This window comes from Podarcis gaigeae (assembly GCF_964106915.1).
Source record: "Podarcis gaigeae genome assembly, chromosome: 8".
Lineage (NCBI taxonomy): Eukaryota > Metazoa > Chordata > Lepidosauria > Squamata > Lacertidae > Podarcis > Podarcis gaigeae.
In genome coordinates this window covers 84568592-84586188 of record NC_139684.1, presented here as the reverse complement: position 1 = coordinate 84586188, position 17597 = coordinate 84568592, and the positions used below count along the sequence as shown (strand labels likewise).

The 17597-nt window shown below is 47.8% G+C and overlaps 1 protein-coding gene across 1 annotated transcript; it reads left to right on the top strand.

Annotated features, from left to right (window-relative positions):
- The first annotated feature begins 2230 nt into the window (after positions 1-2230).
- Positions 2231-16706, top strand: EIF3K (eukaryotic translation initiation factor 3 subunit K). Its single transcript, XM_083754332.1, has 8 exons — positions 2231-2496; positions 4280-4378; positions 5197-5317; positions 7330-7404; positions 10857-10923; positions 12177-12254; positions 14398-14523; positions 16579-16706. Exons 1-8 carry the CDS (start codon positions 2438-2440, stop codon positions 16608-16610), a joined length of 657 nt encoding a protein of 218 aa, XP_083610458.1. The 5' UTR covers positions 2231-2437; the 3' UTR covers positions 16611-16706.
- Positions 16707-17597: the final 891 nt, after the last annotated feature.

Genomic DNA, 17597 nt, shown 5'->3' with positions numbered 1-17597 from the left:
CACCATTCTGGCAAGACAGTCTGCGGGCAGGTAGGGACTCAGCCTGCATACCAGGTGAAGCTGGTAGACAGCTACCCTGGACACAGAATTGACCTGCGCCTCCATGGACAACTCTCAGCCACGGAGAGCTGCCCATGAATTTGTCCAATCTTCTTTTTAAACTGTCCAAGTAGGCGGCCAAAAGCTTATTGCGGAAGTGAGTTCCATTGTTTAACTATGTGCTTATGATGCCTGCAGGAGTGCAAAGGAAGCTCCCTCATCAGTGGTATCGTCCGGGGTCACTAGAAGTTGAAGATCCCTTACTATTTCTGCAGCTGGGTCTCAGTCTCCAGCATCCTAGAGCCGCCTGACCAGGATGAATGGGGGGGATCTTTCTGTCCATTGTATGCTCCAAAACTAAGCATGCAGGAATACTGAAAATGCAAGGTGCTCCAAATCATTTGCTTATGTATTATTATTATTTTTATAGAATATTTATTAAAGTTTTCCAAAAATAATACAATGTGAAATAAAAAAAGAAAAAATAACATAAATACAAAAATATAAAAATACAAAAATAATTAAAAACACATAGAATTTCCATTACTTATTTTCTTGTAACTTATTTTCCAGACCTCCTCATACCTCCCTTTCTTGTATTCCAATTCAAATTGTTAGTTCAGCAAATCTTCACCATTTAGTTTTTACTTATTTCTAAACCTTCTTTTTCATATCTCTTAAGCATTACAGCTGGAAACCCCTTAACTTCTGTCCAACATCGTTCTAACATCCATTAATTTTGCAATATTTCTGTAAATAGTCTTTAAACTTCTTCCAGTCTTCTTCCGCCGACTCTTTTCCCTGGTCTTGGATTCTGCCAATCATTTCTGCCAGTCCCATATAGTCCATCATCTTCATCTGCCATTCTTCCAGAGTGGGTAGATCTTGTGTCTTCCAATATTTTGTGATGAGTATTCTTGCTGCTGTTGTCGCATACATAAAAAAAGTTCTGTCCTTCTTTGGCACCAATTGGCCGACCATGCCCAGGAGAAAGGCCTCTGGTTTCTTCAGCTTATGTATGTGCACAGAACACAGTATGATCTAGCAGAAAGGCAACAACTGGAGATTTGCACCGATTGCTGCAATACATCCACAATTACAAATCATTGTGTAATTGTGCAATTTTAGAAGGGGGCATGGCTGTGGCTATCACTTCGCTTCTGATTTTGCAACTACGCTACGTTCCTTGTTACCACTGGGTCAGACTATATGCCCACGATGCAGCCTTGTCTTGCCTGACACCGGCTCTCCAGGGTCTCAGCCAGAGACCCGTGTTCCCCTTCCCCCACTCCTTTGAACCTTTTCACTGGAGATGCTGCAAAGTGAACCAGGTGCCTTCCTGCAGGTGTTCTGCCACCGAGCGAAGGTTCCCTCCCTGAAGAAACCACAGCTCAGCGAACTGGTACAATGGTACCTCGGGTTAAGCACTTAATTCGTTCCGGAGGTCCGTTCTTAACCTGAAACTGTTCTTAACCTGAAGCAGCACTTTAGCTAATGGGGCCTCCTGCTGCGCCGCCGGAGCACGATTTCTGTTCTCATCCTGAAGCAAAGATCTTAACCTGAAGCACTATTTCTGGGTTAGCAGAGTCTGTAACCTGAAGCGTATGTAACCCAAAGCATATGTAACCCGAGGTACCACTGCATATCCTATTGCAAGGAAGCCCAATCAATAGATCCCTTGCTGATCCTGGTAGAGCGCAGGATCCTTATCGTGTCCAAAACGTTAGGGGGGTGGAGCTAAAAATGGCCCAGCTGCGTCCTAAAGGAGATCAGGAAGAGTGGCCAGAATCGTGCACCCGGCAGCCTTTCTCCACCTGTGGGTCCCCATATGTTGTTGAACTACAACTCCCATCACCCCTAGCTAGCAAGGCCAGAGCTCAGGGATGATGGGAGTTGTAGTTCATCAACATCTGGGGACCCACAGGTTGAGAATCGCTGTAAGCCACTGGAGCCTCCATTTGAACTGCATGCATGGCTGTCTCTCAGGCGCTGGTCTCAGTCAGCAGAATCTCTGCTTGGTTCAATTTAGGTCCCGTGCAGTTTAAATCACCGCCCAGAGAAGTTCCGATTTCAAAAACCAAGCACAAGTTTCTAGTCCTCGCGCAAAAGAGCTGCATAGAATCTTCGAAGGGAGGGGGAGGAGCCGAAGCTCAACCCCGAAGTGGGCGGGGCTAGGAACGTCCCCCGCCTCTCCCCGGCCCCTTTCTCCGCGACGCATGCGCGTCACGCACCTCTAGCCTGCGGCGCTCCCTCCGGCGCGCCTCGGCGGAAGCGGAAGTCGGAGGCTGCCTTACCGGAAGTGCCTTCTGTTCCTGCTCCTTCCGCTTCCTGTGCGGAGTCCGCGGTCCTTTCCCTTCCTTTTCCGCCACCTCCTTCTGCGCTCCCGGTTCCGCGTGCCATGGCGCTCTTCGAGCAGATGCGGGCGAACGTGGGGAAGCTGCTGAAGGGCATCGACAGGTGCTGACCCGGAGGGGGGGGTTGATTGACAGGCGGTGGGGTGGGAGGGACCTGGTCGCGGTTACCAAGGCAACCACCACCACCCTCCTTCGGGGGCGACTTCAGAAACCAAGCGACGCGGGTTGGGGGCTTCCCTTGTTTCCTTGAGGGGTCCTCTGCACGTGCTCAGAGGCACGCCACCTTTCCCGCCTGCGTTACGTCATTTATACCCGTAGTCATTTAGTCATGTCCTCCTCTTCGTGACCCCCTGGGCCAGAGCACACCAGGCACTCCTGTCTTCCACTGCCTCCCGCAGTTTGGTCAGACTCATGTTGGTATCTTCGAGAACACTGTCCAACCATCTCATCCTCTGTCGTCCCCTTCTCCTTCTGCCCTCCATCTTTCCCAACATCAGGGTCTTTTCCGGGGAGTCTTCTCTTCTCATGAGGTGGCCAAAGTATTGGAGCCTCAGCTTCAGGATCTGTCCTTCCAGTGAGCACTCAGGGTTGATTTCCTTCAGAATGGAGAGGTTTGATCTTCTTGCAGTCCATGGGACTCTCAAGGGTCTCCTCCAGCACCAGAATTCAAAAGCATCCATTCTTCGGCAATCAGCCTTCTTTATGGTCCAGCTCTCACTTCCATACATCACCACTGGGAAAACCATAGCTTTAACTATACAGACTTTTAATACCCGCTTTTGTCACCCAAACTGTCCCCGAGTGACTTTGTCTTGAGATGTACACCTAGGCAATGTGTTGAAACTATAGCGGTACCCCGGGTTAAGAACTTGCCGTAATTCGTTCCGGAGGTCCGTTCTTAACCTGAAGCACCACTTTAGCTAATGGGGCCTCCTGGTGCCGCTGCACCGCCGCAGCACGATTTCTGTTCTCATCCTGAAGCATTTCTTAGCCCGAGGTACTATTTCTGGTCTGTAACCTGAAGCATCTGTAACCTGAGGTACCACTGTATTGGGTTCTTCAAGGAAACTTTGCATAGGACTGTGGTTATGCCATTCTGAATAAATTGAGTATTCCGCTATGTACGGCTGCTCTTCAGTGTCTATGAATATATATAAAATAATACACAACACAATCTCTGGATTCTTCATGGGGGCCTGGCTGTGGGGGCTTTAACAATCAGGTCCTGTACTTCGTCATTTACCCTCCTTGGTGCCTTGCTGTAGTGTTCTAAAAAGGATCGTCTGCAGGTAACCCCATGGTTGTCACGGAGGCCTGGAAGTCCTCCCAACAGGGTGGCCTTGCCCAGGATATTAAATCGTTCATTACAACCAGCTTGGGAGTCTCCAATACAGTGGTACCTCTGGTTTAGAACTTAATTCGTTCTGAAGGTCTGTTCTTAACCTGAGGTACCACTTTAGCTAATGGGGCCTCCCGCTGCAGCCGCCCCACCGGAGCACAATTTCTGTTCTCATCCTGAAGCAAAGTTCTTACTATTTCTGGGTTAGCGGAATCTGTAACCTGAAGCGTCTGTAACCCGAGGTACCACCGTATAGGAAAATTGTTGGGAGCCTTCCCTTGTTTCTCCCGCTTCCTGGAGCTATGATCCCGAGAGTTCCCCTGTGAAGGAGGCATCGGCTGTCAAACTACTCTGGGAATTGTAGTTCTGTGAAATGGTGGGAGGAGGTCTCCAAACAACTCTCAGCGCCCTGAACAAACCGCAGCTCCCAGGATTGTTTGGGGGGGGGGGGCAAGCCACGAGTGCTAAATGTAGAACCACGGTGCTGACTGCGTATGGTGTGGATGCGGCCTTAGCGTTCCTCACCCCAACCTGTTCTGCGTTTCAGGTACAACCCGGAGAATCTGGCCACGCTAGAGCGCTACGTGGAGACGCAAGCCAAGGAGAATGCCTACGACCTGGAGGCCAACTTGGCTGTGCTCAAACTGTGAGTGGCTCTTTGCTTGCCTTTTTTTTTGCGGGGGGCGCTGAGTCCGCTATTGAAAACAGTTCCAAGAAGTGAGGGCAAACTAGGTGTGCTTCGGGGCCAGTGCCCAACTTGACCTAGGCACTGGTTTGGTGAAGACCCTTGGGGCTAAATCTGTAAATGTATATGGGTACCAAGTGCCTCTCAAGGTTGGTGCAAGTTTTTGGAGGACAGTGAAGCACTTGGACCTATAGGGTTGCATTCAACTACTTTTAATAATAATAATAATTTTATACCCCGCCCTCCCCAGCCAAGGCCGGGCTCAGGGCGGCTAACAAGCAATAATAAAAACAAATTGAATGAATACAACTTAAAAACAAGATTAAAATACAACAATGAAATATTAAAATGCAGCCTCATCACAGGAGGAGAAAGGAAAAAGAAAGAGGGGGAGGGAATCAAATTGGCTCCAAGCCAAAGGCCAGGCGGAACAACTCTGTCTTACAGGCCCTGCGGAAAGAAATCAGACCCTGCAGGGCCCTGGTCTCATGAGGCAGAGCGTTCCACCAGGCTGGAGCCAGTGTTGAAAAGGCCCTGGCTCTGGTTGAAGCTAATCTAACTTCCTTAGAGCCCGGGACCTCTAGGGTGTTGCTATTTATGGACCTTAAGGCTGTCCGTGGGGCATACCGGGAGAGGTGGTCCTGTAGGTACGAGGGTCCTAGGCACACCGGGTAGACCTAATTCAGTCTTGACCATTAATTTCTAGTACCAATACATACATGCTGATCTCCTTTGTGTCTGAGGTCCCAATATATTCTTTCTTTTTATCCCATATCCAGGTATCAGTTTAACCCTGCCTTCTTCCAAACCACAGTCACTGCCCAGATCCTCCTGAAAGCTCTGACCAACCTGCCCCACACAGATTTCACACTCTGCAAGTGCATGATTGACCAGGCTCATGTATCCTTTATCTGGGGGACAGGGAGTGCTGCACAGGAGCAAAGATTTGAGCAATGAACCAAGAGGTCCCAGATTCAACTTCCATTCCATTCCAACTCACAGATGCTTTGCTCTTCCACTTACAACATGGGGGCAACACTATTGTTCTTTTCTTAACAAAGTTGTTGAGTTCCTGGGAGAATGTGTGTGAAGTGCAATGAATGTTCTAAAATTGATAAGAAAATGTGAAATATTACCATCCTAAGGCAGTAAACCTTCAGTTTTTTGGACCTCAGTGCCACCTATAGCCCCAAGCTAGTATATGTCAGTTGCAAGAGCCATGCTGGTCCATTTCGTTTTTTAAAATCCAAAAAAAGGGATGTGGGTGGCGCTGTGGGTTAATCCACAGAGCCTAGGAGTTGCTGATCAGAAGGTTGGCGGTTCGAATCCCTGCAATGGGGTAAGCTCTCATTGCTCAGTCCCTGCTCCTGCCAACCTAGCAGCTTGAAAGCACGTCAAAGTGCAAGTAGATAAATAGGTACCGCTCTGGCGGGAAGGTAAACAGTGTTTCCATGTGCTGCTCTGGTTCGCCAGAAGGGGCTTAGTCATGCTGGCCACATGACCCGGAAGCTGTACGCCGGCTCCCTCGGCCAGTAAAGCGAGATGAGCGCTGCAACCCCAGAGTCGGCCACGACTGGACCTAATGATCAGGGGTCCCTTTACCTTAACCTAAGATGCCACAAAGTAGTGAGCAAGTTTTCAGGTTCCTTGAAGCTCTTGGGAATGAGCGTTAAGTGAGAAAAAATGTAACAAAAGACCAGGGATTGGGGGTGGGGGGAGGAGATATTTCCCTGCAGTCCCTGCAGAGGAGGTATCACAAAAACAAAATAGGAGCCTGCTTGTGGCCCATGTAGTCCAGCATCCTGTTCTCACAGATTCCTGTGGGAAACCTTCAAGGAGGACTGGCGCGCAAAAGTCCTCCTGCAGTTTCCAGCAAGTGGCACGATGTATAATGCATAACTTGCAGAATGGAGGTGTTATAATTGTGCTGGCTGCATAAAAAGATACTGCTTTTCACCAAAGAATACTGGGGAGAGAGTCTGCAACTGCTCTCACTTTTAAATACAGTGGTGCCTCGCAAGACGAAAAGAATCCGTTCTGCGAGTCTCTTCGTCCAGCGGTTTTTTCGTCTTGCGAAGCAAGCCCATTGACGGATTAGCGCTATTAGCGGCTTTTAGCGGCTTATTGGCTTATCAGATAAGCGGCTTAGCGCCTTAGAAAAAGGGGGGGGAAGGAAAAAAAAACCTGCAGGAACTCGCAAGACATTTTCGTCTTGCGAAGCAAGCCCATAGGAAATTCGTTTTGCGAAGCACCTCCAAAACAGAAAACTCTTTCGTCTAGGGATTTTTCCGTCTTGCAAGGCATTCGTCCTGCGGGTCACCACTGTATGAAAGCAAACGGTTATTAGATTCTCTCCAGCAAGAAATAAAGTTGGTGCTAGTAATAATTATAATAATTCTATTTATACCCTGCCCTTGCCAGCCAAGACTGGGATCAGGGCGGCTGACACCAAACATAAAAACCATTGATTGAAACGCAGCTTAAAAAACAAGATTAAAATACAACATAAAAACATTAAAGTGCAGCCTCATTTCAGTGGAAACTCAAATCAAAAACTTTTTTGGGGGATGAAAACGTCAAGTCTTCACCAAGGCTAACTATCCAGACTGGTCCCACATGGGCCAGAAAAAAGCCAGGGAAGTCCCCAAATAGGAGTTCCAAAACAGAAGGAGTGGGAGGGGTGAACTAATCTGTGGAATTTCTGTCCATGCGATGACCCTGCAACAGTATTTAAGAAAGGATGCCCTATTAACGGGTAACAGTGTCTTTCCTGTAGCTGCGTAAAGACCTCTGTTCTGATTATACAGTGGGCTGTTAATATCTCGTAGCCTGCCCCATCCCTAAGATTTGGGGCAAGAAACCTCACACCTTCCCCCCTCTGCCATTTGCCTCCTTAATGCCATTTCTCCCAGCAAGAGGAGAGACCCATTCGTCAGATCTTATACCTGGGTGAGCTGCTGGAGACCTGCCACTTCCAGGCTTTCTGGGTAAGCCAAGCTCATCTCTTACTCAACAATCCTTTATGATTTGCAAAATAAATACCGTATTTTTTGGTCTATAAGACTCACTTTTTCCCTCCTAAAAAGTAAGGGGAAATGTGTGTGCATCTTATGGAGCGAATGCAGGCTGCGCAGCTATCCCAGAAGCCAGAACAGCAAGAGGGATTGCTGCTTTCACTACCCAGTGATCCCTCTTGCTGTTCTGGCTTCTGGGATTCAGAATATGTTTTTTCTTGTTTTCCTCCTCCAAAAACTAGGTGCGTCTTGTGGTCTGATGCGTCTTATAGAGCGAAAAGTACTGGTTTTTTGTTTGTTTGTTTGTTTGTTTGTTTGTTTTGTTTTTTGCTTTTGAATGACATACGAGCCCAAGAGATGATTGCCAGGTTGAAACTTGTCTTGTCTTCGCTTTTCTTTTGTTTGTTTCAAAAACAATCAGAACAATGACATGTCAACAGGCGCATATAAGCAAAACACCTTGAGTGTGTGGTGATCTTCAGGGTCACATTGAGGCTGGTGTTTGTGTTGGCTACCAGAGTTGGTTGATTCTTTGACAGCTGTTGAGGCTGTGTAGCATATACCGTATTTTTCGCTCTATAGGACGCACCAGACCATAGGAGGGGGAGAACAGGAAAAAAATAATTCTCCCCCTCTCTGCTCAGCGCCCCTTCAGCCAAGCGGCAGGAGAAACGGAGCCCCTTCCATTTCTCCTCCCGCTTGGCTGAAGGGGTGCTGCGCAGCTCTCCCTCTCTGCTGAAGCCAGGAGAGTCTTGCTCTCCCGGCTTCAGCAAAAGGAACCCAAAGCCTTCGGAGCACAGCGCGAGTTCCCGCTGCGCTCCGAAGGCTTCAGGCGGCTATCCCTGAAGTCTGGAGAGCGACAGGGGTCGGTGCGCACTGACCCCTCTCGCTCTCCAGGCTTCAGCAAAAACAATGAGAAGCCTCCGGAGCGTGGAGGGAGCACTCCCTCCGCGCTTCAGAGGCTTCGCGTTGCTATCGCTGAAGCCAAGGAGCTTGCATTCGCTCCTTAGGACGCACACACATTTCCCCTTAATTTTTGGAGGGGAAAAAGTGTGTCCTATAGAGCGAAAAATACGGTACTTTAAGCTATGATTCTGTCGTTTGGAGTGAGTGGATGGAACAAGTTAGATACTCTCCAGGGCAAGAGCCTTCCCTAGTATAGATCTGGGCCCCTGTCCGGTGAGAAATGGAAGAGGAGATAGTCCATTGGAACTCAGGCATCTGTGTACACTTGGCAGTGACCCTTTGCATATGGTTTGTAATACTGGTGAATATGAGTGGTTTATTTATGAGTGGCTGATCAAGGTAATGCTTGCGCCTAGGGAATAGTTATAGTGATTGTGTGAAGTGGATGGTGAGTGAGAGTGGGTGAATAAGTGCATGCATGTTGTGTTGTTTGAAATACTATATTATCAATTATCCCGCCTCTTTGCTTTTATTTCGTTTGTATAAAATTTATGCATATAGATATTGTTTATGTGTATTTGTTGCACAAATCATTTGAAGTGGTTTTTCTTTAACTTATCACCTTTAATGTTTAACAGACTACAGTGGTACCTCAGGTTACATACGCTTCAGGTTACATACGCTTCAGGTTACAGACTCCGCTAACCCAGAAATAGTACCTCAGGTTAAGAACTTTGCTTCAGGATGAGAACAGAAATCGTGCGGCGGCAGCAGGAGGCCCCATTAGCTAAAGTGGTGCTTCAGGTTAAGAACAGTTTCAGGTTAAGTACGGACCTCCGGAACGAATTAAGTACTTAACCCGAGGTACCACTGTAATAATAAATTTTTATTTATATCCTTCCCTCCCCAACCGAAGTCCAACTAAGTTAGTTACCGCTGGAGCACGATATCTGTTCTCATCCTGAAGCAAAGTTCTTAACCTGAAGCAGTATTTCTGGGTTAGCGGAGTCTGTAACCTGAAGCATATGTAACCCGAGGTACCATTGTACTTTGTTGAAAGCTGCCCAGAGTGGCTGGGGAAACCCAGCCAGATAGGTGGGGTATAAACAATAAATTATTATTATTATTATTATTATTATTATTATTATTATTATTATTATGTAAACAGCTGTGAGATCTTTTAGATAGGAGTTGAAATTAAAAAGAAAAGAAAACATAAGCATATCCATTAGTATTGAAAGCATAAGGTAAAGGTAAAGGTACCCCTGCCCGTACGGGCCAGTCTTGACAGACTCTGGGGTTGTGCGCCCATCTCACTCTAGAGGCCAGGGGCCAGCGCTGTCCGGAGACACTTCCGGGTCACGTGGCCAGCGTGACATCGCTGCTCTGGCGAGCCAGAGCCGCACACGGAAACGCCGTTTACCTTCCCGCTGGTAAGCGGTCCCTATTTATCTACTTGCACCCGGAGGTGCTTTCAAACTGCTAGGCAAGTCCTAGGCGCTGAGGCTTTAACCCACAGCGCCACCTGTGCATACACAGAGCTTTTTTAAGTGTGCTGCATTTGATAAGTGTACTGATGTGGCTGCCTTAAATTTTTTGTTTCTGATGTTCTGCGATTCCTTTTTTTTTTTGCAGCTTTTTAAATGTACTTTTGTGATGTTTGGGTGTATTTTTAGCTTCATTAAACTTCAAAAGCAAGTTTAGCTTCTCCTTGCTAATTTCGGGGTGGGATGTCAGGACATATAATAATAATAATAATAATTTTTTATTTATACCCCGCCCTCCCCAGCCAAGGCCGGGCTCAGAGCGGCTTACAAGCAATAATAAAAACAAGATGAATGGTTACAACTTAAAAACAAAAATAAAATACATTAAAATAATGGAACATTAAAATATTAAAATGTAGCCTCATCACAGGAGGAGAAGGAAAAGAAAGGGGGGGAAAAGAGAGAGAGAGGGAGGGAGGGAATCAAATTGGCTCCAAGCCAAAGGCCAGGCGGAACAACTCTGTCTTACAGGCCCTGCGGAAAGAAATCAGATCCTGCAGGGCCCTGGTCTCATCAGGCAGAGCGTTCCACCAGGCCGGAGCCAGAGTTGAAAAGGCCCTGGCTCTGGTTGAAGCCAATCTAACTTCCTTAGGGCCTGGGACCACTAGGGTGTTGTTATTTATGGACCTTGAGGCTCTCCGTGGGGCATACCAGGAGAGGCGGCCCCGGAGGTACGAGGGTCCTAGGCCGTGAAGGGCTTGAAAGGTCAAAAGCAGCACCTTAAATCTGACCCTGTACTCCACCGGGAGCCAGTGCAGCTTGAAAAGCACTGGGTGAATATGCTCCCATGGCAGAGACCCCGTGAGGAGCCTCGCTGCAGCATTCTGTACCCGCTGGAGTTTCTGGGACAGCTTCAAGGGCAGCCCCGCATAGAGCGAATTACAGTAGTCAAGCCTGGAGATGACCGTCGCATGAATCATATGGCTCAGCTGCTTTTATTCAAAGCGATATCTTTGTGTGTTTCCTTCCTAGCAAGCCCTAGATGAGAACATGGATCTCCTGGATGGGATCACTGGCTTTGAGGACTCTGTTAGGAAATGTAAGTGTGCTTCTCTCTGCTCCTGCACTCTCCTTCCTTGCCCCATCAGGCGCTAAAATCCAGTCTACTATATTTCTTTTAGGACTGTGTTCAATGTTGCACCTCTGCCTCCCACACACCCTCAAAACTGGAGTTGGGGGTCCCCCCCAGAGCAGATTCTGGGGGAAGGGAAGAGTGGAAAAGGAAGGTCTGTTATGCCAGCAGGATTCTGCCATTGCAGCACTGAATACAGCCCTTAACGATACGTAACTCCTTTTGGTTAAACCAAAACGTTGTTGGTTGTGTGGAAAATCTGCACTTCAAATAAATGATGCCAGATTGATTAAAGGAAGAAGTGTGCTTGCTTTGCCTACCATATTGCACATTCTTCCCTTTCCCTGAGGAGCTGAGCACTCTTTTCTGAGCTCCATGTGTGCTTATGTGCTCTCCTCAGCCTCCGTTAGAGGAGCGGTCGTTACAAGGCTGCGGTTTTACCAATGGTACAGTGGTACCTCGGATTAAGAACCTAATTCATTCCGGAGGTCCGTTCTTAACCTGAAACTGTTCTTAACCTGAGGTACCACTTTAGCTAATGGGGCCTCACACTGCTGCCGCTGCGCAGCTTGTTTCTCCCTTGCGTTCTGAATTTGAGCGTCTTCAAAGCCCATGACACCTTTGGTAAAGGCTGTTCTCCACCTGGAGCGCTCACAGGCCAGTGTTTCCCAGTTGTCGGTGTTTACACTACATTTATTTTAGATTTGCCTTGAGAGAGTCTTTAAACCTCTTTTGTCGACCACCAGAATTACGCTTTTCATTTCTAAGTTCGGAATAGAGTACAGTGGTACCTCGTGTTAAGAACTTAATTCGTTCCGGAGGTCCGTTCTTAACCTGAAACTGTTCTTAACCTGAGGTATCACTTTAGCTAATGGGGCCTCCCACTGCCACTGCAGGATTTCTGCCCTCATCCTGAAGCAAAGTTCTTAACCCAAGGTACTATTTCTGGGTTAGCGGAGTCTGTAACCTGAAGCGTCTGTAACCTGAAGCGTATTTAACCCGAGGTACCACTGTACTTTCTGTCCTTCCACAGCCCCTTCCCAGAGCAAATTCCCCCTAACGTAAAGCACAGGGATTCAACTTGATATTTAGTTCCTTGGTTAAAGGAAACCTTGGCTAGCATTAACCATGGTTTCCCTTAACTGAGGAATGGCAACCTGTGTTCATTCAGAGCCCATGTTGAACCACAATTCTAAGCCTCTTGTCCTGTCTCTCTGCAGTTATCTGTCATGTGGTGGGGATCACATACCAGCACATTGACCGCTGGCTTCTGGCCAAGATGCTGGGAGACCTCACAGGTGAGTAACTATTAGGGTGTGTATCCTGCACACATTCTCAGAAGCTCAGGAACATATAACATCAGCGATGTGCACATATCACAGTGAGCCATCAACCAGGGTTTGCCATGCACAAATGGCTTCTGTGTGCTTTGCTCTTCCTCACTTAATAATAATAATTTATTATTATATATACAATATCTTTATTGTCATTGTCCCATGCAGAACAATGAAATTGAAATTTATACCCCACCCATCTGGCTGGGTTTCCCCAGCCACTCTGGGCGGCTTCCAACTGAATATTAAAAACAATACAGCATCAAACATTAAAAACTTCCCTAAAAAAGGGCTGCCTTCAGTTGTCTTTTAAAAGTAAAACAGTTGTTTATTGCTTTGACATCTGATGGGAGGGCGTTTCACAGGGCAGGCGCCACTACCAAGAAGGCCCTCTGCCTGATTCCCTGTAACCTCACTTCTCGCAGTGAGGGAACCACCAGAAGGCCCTCGGCGCTGGACCTCAGTGTCCGGGCTGAACGATGGGGGTGGAGAGGCTCCTTCAGGTATACAGGACCAAGGCCGTTTAGGGCTTTCAAGGTCAGCACCAACACTTTGAATTGTGCTCGGAAACGTACTGGGAGCCAATGAAGATCTTTCAGGACTGGTGTTATGTGGTCCCGGCGGCCACTCCCAGTCACCACTCTAGCTGCCGCGTTCTGGATTAATTGCAGTTTCCGAGTCACCTTCAAAGGTAGCCCCACGTAGAGCGCATTGCAATAGTGTTGAGGAAATGTATTGTGGTCCCTGGTATACTGTTGCATACCTGGGATATAGGCTCTCCACTTCCCACTCCAAACAAACTACAGTGATGATTAGCTTGCCAGACAAACAATGGTCCTTGTTTTGGGTGTCATGGTGAGCCAGGGTACATGGTTTATTCTAGCTGTACACTAGCAGGGATGTGTGAAGATGGCCAGGGTCTTGCTATCCCTTTTTTTATGACTAGCAGATGTTGTAGATATGTGGCCTTGATTTCAGCCATGAACTGGCTCTACTTTGTTGAGTTTGGGAACCGGCCTCTGTGTTAAGTGATAGTTTCGTTGCATCAGTAGCGGTCGTCTGACCATCCCTGTCCGTGAAGAGTTTCTTGTGGTCCAAGATGAGCCAGGAAAAATAATTCAGTTCCTTTAGAAATCTTCTTCCTATACATTTACCTCTTTTTAAAGCCAGGAACTAGAGAAAAAAAATTATACGTGGCAGAGAGGGAACACTGGCTTTTGGGGTGGAGGTAAGTACAGTGGTACCTCGGGTTACAGACGCTTCAGGTTACAGACTCCGCTAACCCAGAAATAGTACCTCGGGTTAAGAACTTTGCTTCAGGATGAGAACAGAAATTGTGCTTCAGCGGCTGCAGGAGGCCCCATGAGCTAAAGTGGTGTTTCAGGTTAAGAACAGTTTCAGGTTAAGAACGAACCTCCGGAATGAATTAAGTACTTAACCCGAGGTACCACTGTAAAAAGAAATGGGTTGCTGGGAAGACTTCTATGTACAGATGAAATTTATTACGGTCAGAGAACAGCTTGAGAAACACAAATGGAACTACAATCCCAATAGCAAAACGAACATTTAAAACAATATACAACAATGTATTTTAAGTTTAAAATTGCGATAGGTATATAAACACATAAAAACTTTAAAATAGACTACCTTAGAGAAATGACCGAAAGTCGCCCGTGGATCTGGGTTTGGGAATTTTCTTAACAAGCTAGATTGAATCGGGGGGTGGTCTGCACCTACAGATCTGACCTTCTGTGTACTTCAGTGGAGAGGGAGGATTCTGTCCCTTTTGCATCAACTGAGGCCAAGTGAAACCTTGGAAGCTGTTTTTGATCTTGCTATGTGATATCGCCTTAAGGTTGGGAGTGGGGTTTCCTGATGATGGCACCTGCACTGGCATTTTGATTTTCTCCCCCCAGGCTTTTTAATTTAATCTGTTTTCTCTCCTCCATGGTTCTGGGCTGTTGTTTAGAATTCTGCTGCTTTTAGCATTTAGTGTTAAGTCATGTCTGCTCCCCCACTGGGATTTGTTTGAGGTGCAGGATGAAACTTATTTTATAGCATGTCCATCCTCTGCCTAGCCCCTTGACGCTTCTCTTGTTTATTGCAGACAACCAGCTGAAGTCTTGGATGAGCAAATACGGCTGGACAGAGACAGAGCCTGGGACGATCTTCATCTGCAACCAGGAGGAAAGCATCAAGCCCAAGAACATTGTGGAGAAGATAGACTTTGACAGTGAGCATCTTCTCGGCTTTTCTAACCAATGAGGCTCTTGTCCTCCTCTTTCTTGAAGCATCTCCTAAGCTAGACGGGGGCTGTGTTGCAAGCAGGGTTGGTGAGCTCTCTGCAATTTGCTAGCATGAAGCAAAGCTAAGTTCAGTGGCCTGTCGATAAACGGAACAGGTTTGCCTACTCATCTTACTAATGACTTAGGGCATGAAAGATCCTGCTCCCAATCACTGCTGGCATTGCCCCCCATATTCAGGCACATATTTATAGCAGAGGTGGGTCATCTCCCAGGGACTACATATGAGTGGAAGGTGTGTCCAGTCACACACTCTCCATCCTCTTGTCTGGATAAGCAAGATGGGTGGCGCTGTGGGTTAAACCACAGAGCCTAGGACTTGCCAATCAGAAGTTTGGCGGTTCGAATCCCCGCGACAGGGTGAGCTCCCGTTGCTCGGTCCCTGCTCCTGCCAACCTAGCAGTTTGAAAGCACGTCAAAGTGCAAGTAGATAAATAGGTACCACTCCGGCGGGAAGGTAAACGGCGTTTCCGTGTGCTGCTCTGGTTCGCCAGAAGCGGCTTAGTCATGCTGACCACATGACCCGGAAGCTGTACGCCGGCTCCCTCGGCCAATAAAGTGAAATGAGTGCCGCAACCCCAGAGTTGGCCACAACTGGACCTAAGGATCGGTGGTCCCTTTACCTTTACCTTACTGTCCCAATGCAAAGACACAACCCAGCCATGAAAAATCACCAGAGGACGACACAGCACAGGGCCAGTAGGGGATGTGGCTGGACAGAGTCTTAAGGGCCAGAGAAAGAGAGTTTACCCATGCCTGCTTGATAGCTATGGGGGGGGGGTAATAACGTATTTTTCGCTCCATAAGACACACCTGACCATAAGATGCACCTAGCTTTTAGAGGGGGAATGCAAGAAGAAAAATATTATTTAAAGGGAGCGCTGAGCAGAGCCTGTATGCATCCCAGGCTCTGCTCAGCGCTCCCTTTCACAAGCCGTGTGGAGCATGTGTGCGGCGCTTGCAGAATTTTCCCCGAGAAGGGAAAAGGGCAGCCTGTCACTAATGGGTTGCCCTTCTCCCTCATCGGGGAAAAGCCCCCAAGAGCCGCACACATGCTCCGCGCGGCTCTTTAAAGGGAGCGCGGCTCTTGGGGGCTATTCCGGGAGGTGGGGGAAGGGACAGAGTTGCCGCTCTGTCCCTTCCTCCACCTCCCGGAAAAGCCAGCTGTTCTGGATTCTGGGATAGCTGCACAGCCTCTTCAGGGCAGTGGGATGAAGGCTCCTTGCTGCCCTGAAGAGGCTGCGGGTGGCTAAGCCAGAAGCTAGAACAGCGAGAGGGAGCGCTGCGCAGCGATCCCTCTTGCTCTTCTGGCTTCTGGGATAGCTGCATTCGCACCATAAGACACACACACACATTTCCCCTTACTTTTTAGGAGGGAAAAGGTGCGTCTTATAGAGCGAAAAATACAGTGTGTGTATGAAAGGAAACATGGAATTCTCTTGAATTTCTGTCTTTGTGCAGAATTACAGTGTCTGTACCAGTTACAGATAGGTAGCCGTGTTGGTCTGCCATAGTCAAAACAAAAAAAATATATTCCTTCCAGTAGCACCTTAAAGACCAACTAAGTCAGTTCTTGGTATGAGCTTTCGTGTGCATGCACTTCTTCTTCATCTGAAGAAGTGTGCATGCACACGAAAGCTCATACCAAGAACTGACTTAGTTGGTCTTTAAGGCGCTACTGGAAGTGTCTGTACCGACGCTGCAAGTATCCCAATTAAGTCTGTGAACCTTCTTCTTTACAATATTCCTGGAGGGGTTTGGGGGGGTATGCATATGCCTGTGGTTGACAAATCAGTGTACTGTACCCCCTGCTGTAGAAGGGAGAACTTGGTTGTAGACCATTGCTTTGCATTAAGAAAACCCCAAGTTTACTTCTCAGTGAAGCCATTTCTGGTTGGACAGTCCTAGCCTTGATGGGTCGCTGGTCCGACTTGCTCAAAGGCATCTCCACCTTTTAAGTCTCCCTCTTTCTGCTTCCCTTTCAGGTGTCTCCAGCATCATGGCTTCTTCACAGTGAAGGAGGCCTCTTCAAGCAGTTCTCCCGTTTCCTGTTGCGTATTTAATTTTAACATCCCGTTGTAAAAAAGACTGGCCAATAAATGATTCTGTCCAACATCTGCCTCTTGTGTTTATGCAGCCTCCACCTCAGTCTCTGGGGGGTGAAAGGAGAGCAGTGAAAGCATTGCCCCCATGGAAAGATCTGAAGGACTTGGTGCATTCCTGGACTGGGCTGTTTGCTAAAGGTGGAGAGAAGGTGGATAGAGACAAAGGAGGGGTTAAATTCAGTTTCAGGACTTTGATGTTTCTCTCTTCAATCATCAGCTACCAACTTCCTGGAAAGGGGCAATAGCTCATTTGGTAGAGCATGAGTTTCTTAATTTCAGGGTCATGGGTTTGAGCCCCGTGTTGGACAAAATATTTTTGCAGTGCATCTAGTTGGACTAGATGACATCGTGTGGTCCCTTCTAACTATGATTCTTATTTAAGGCCAGGTCCCCCATGCCATCCTCCCAGTTTCCTTGCTTTCGAGTCTCATTGCCCCAGCTGCTGTCCACAACACCCTTCTTCTGCCTTTGAGATCAGAATAAAGGATAGAAAGCAGCAGCCTGGGTTTGGTCCAAGGGCTGACAACTTCGTCTAGGCTAGAGACGGGGAATCTCTGGGCCACTGGCTGAACAGTTTTTCTCCACCTGCCACTCGACACCTGATGTCATACGTGACAGGGCAGATATAGTTGGGGTTTCCAGCACATAATTGGGATCCTTAATATGTGCTTCCAGCATGTTTTCAGCAGAGAAGCGGCAAGGGGAAGCTGATGGCTGGTAGAACCGAAGACTGCTGAGTCAGCAGCACATGGCGCTTTGCAGGCCCAACTTTGGGACTTCAAAGTGCCCTGGTGATGTCAGGTGATGAGCAGGTGGTCAAACCTGGCCCATGAGGCTAGATCCTGACGAAGATCCGGCCTGCGTAGGCAAAAAAAGGTTCCTCATCCCTGATCACCACC

Excerpts from the sequence above, each read along its gene's own strand:
- EIF3K (XM_083754332.1), top strand. The coding sequence starts at position 2,438 with ATGGCGCTCTTCGAGCAGATGCGGGCGAACGTGGGGAAGCTGCTGAAG. Across the intron at positions 5,318-7,329 it reads GCATGATTGACCAGGCTCAT|CAAGAGGAGAGACCCATTCG; the intron begins GTATCCTTTATC and ends CATTTCTCCCAG. Across the intron at positions 10,924-12,176 it reads TGAGGACTCTGTTAGGAAAT|TTATCTGTCATGTGGTGGGG; the intron begins GTAAGTGTGCTT and ends GTCTCTCTGCAG.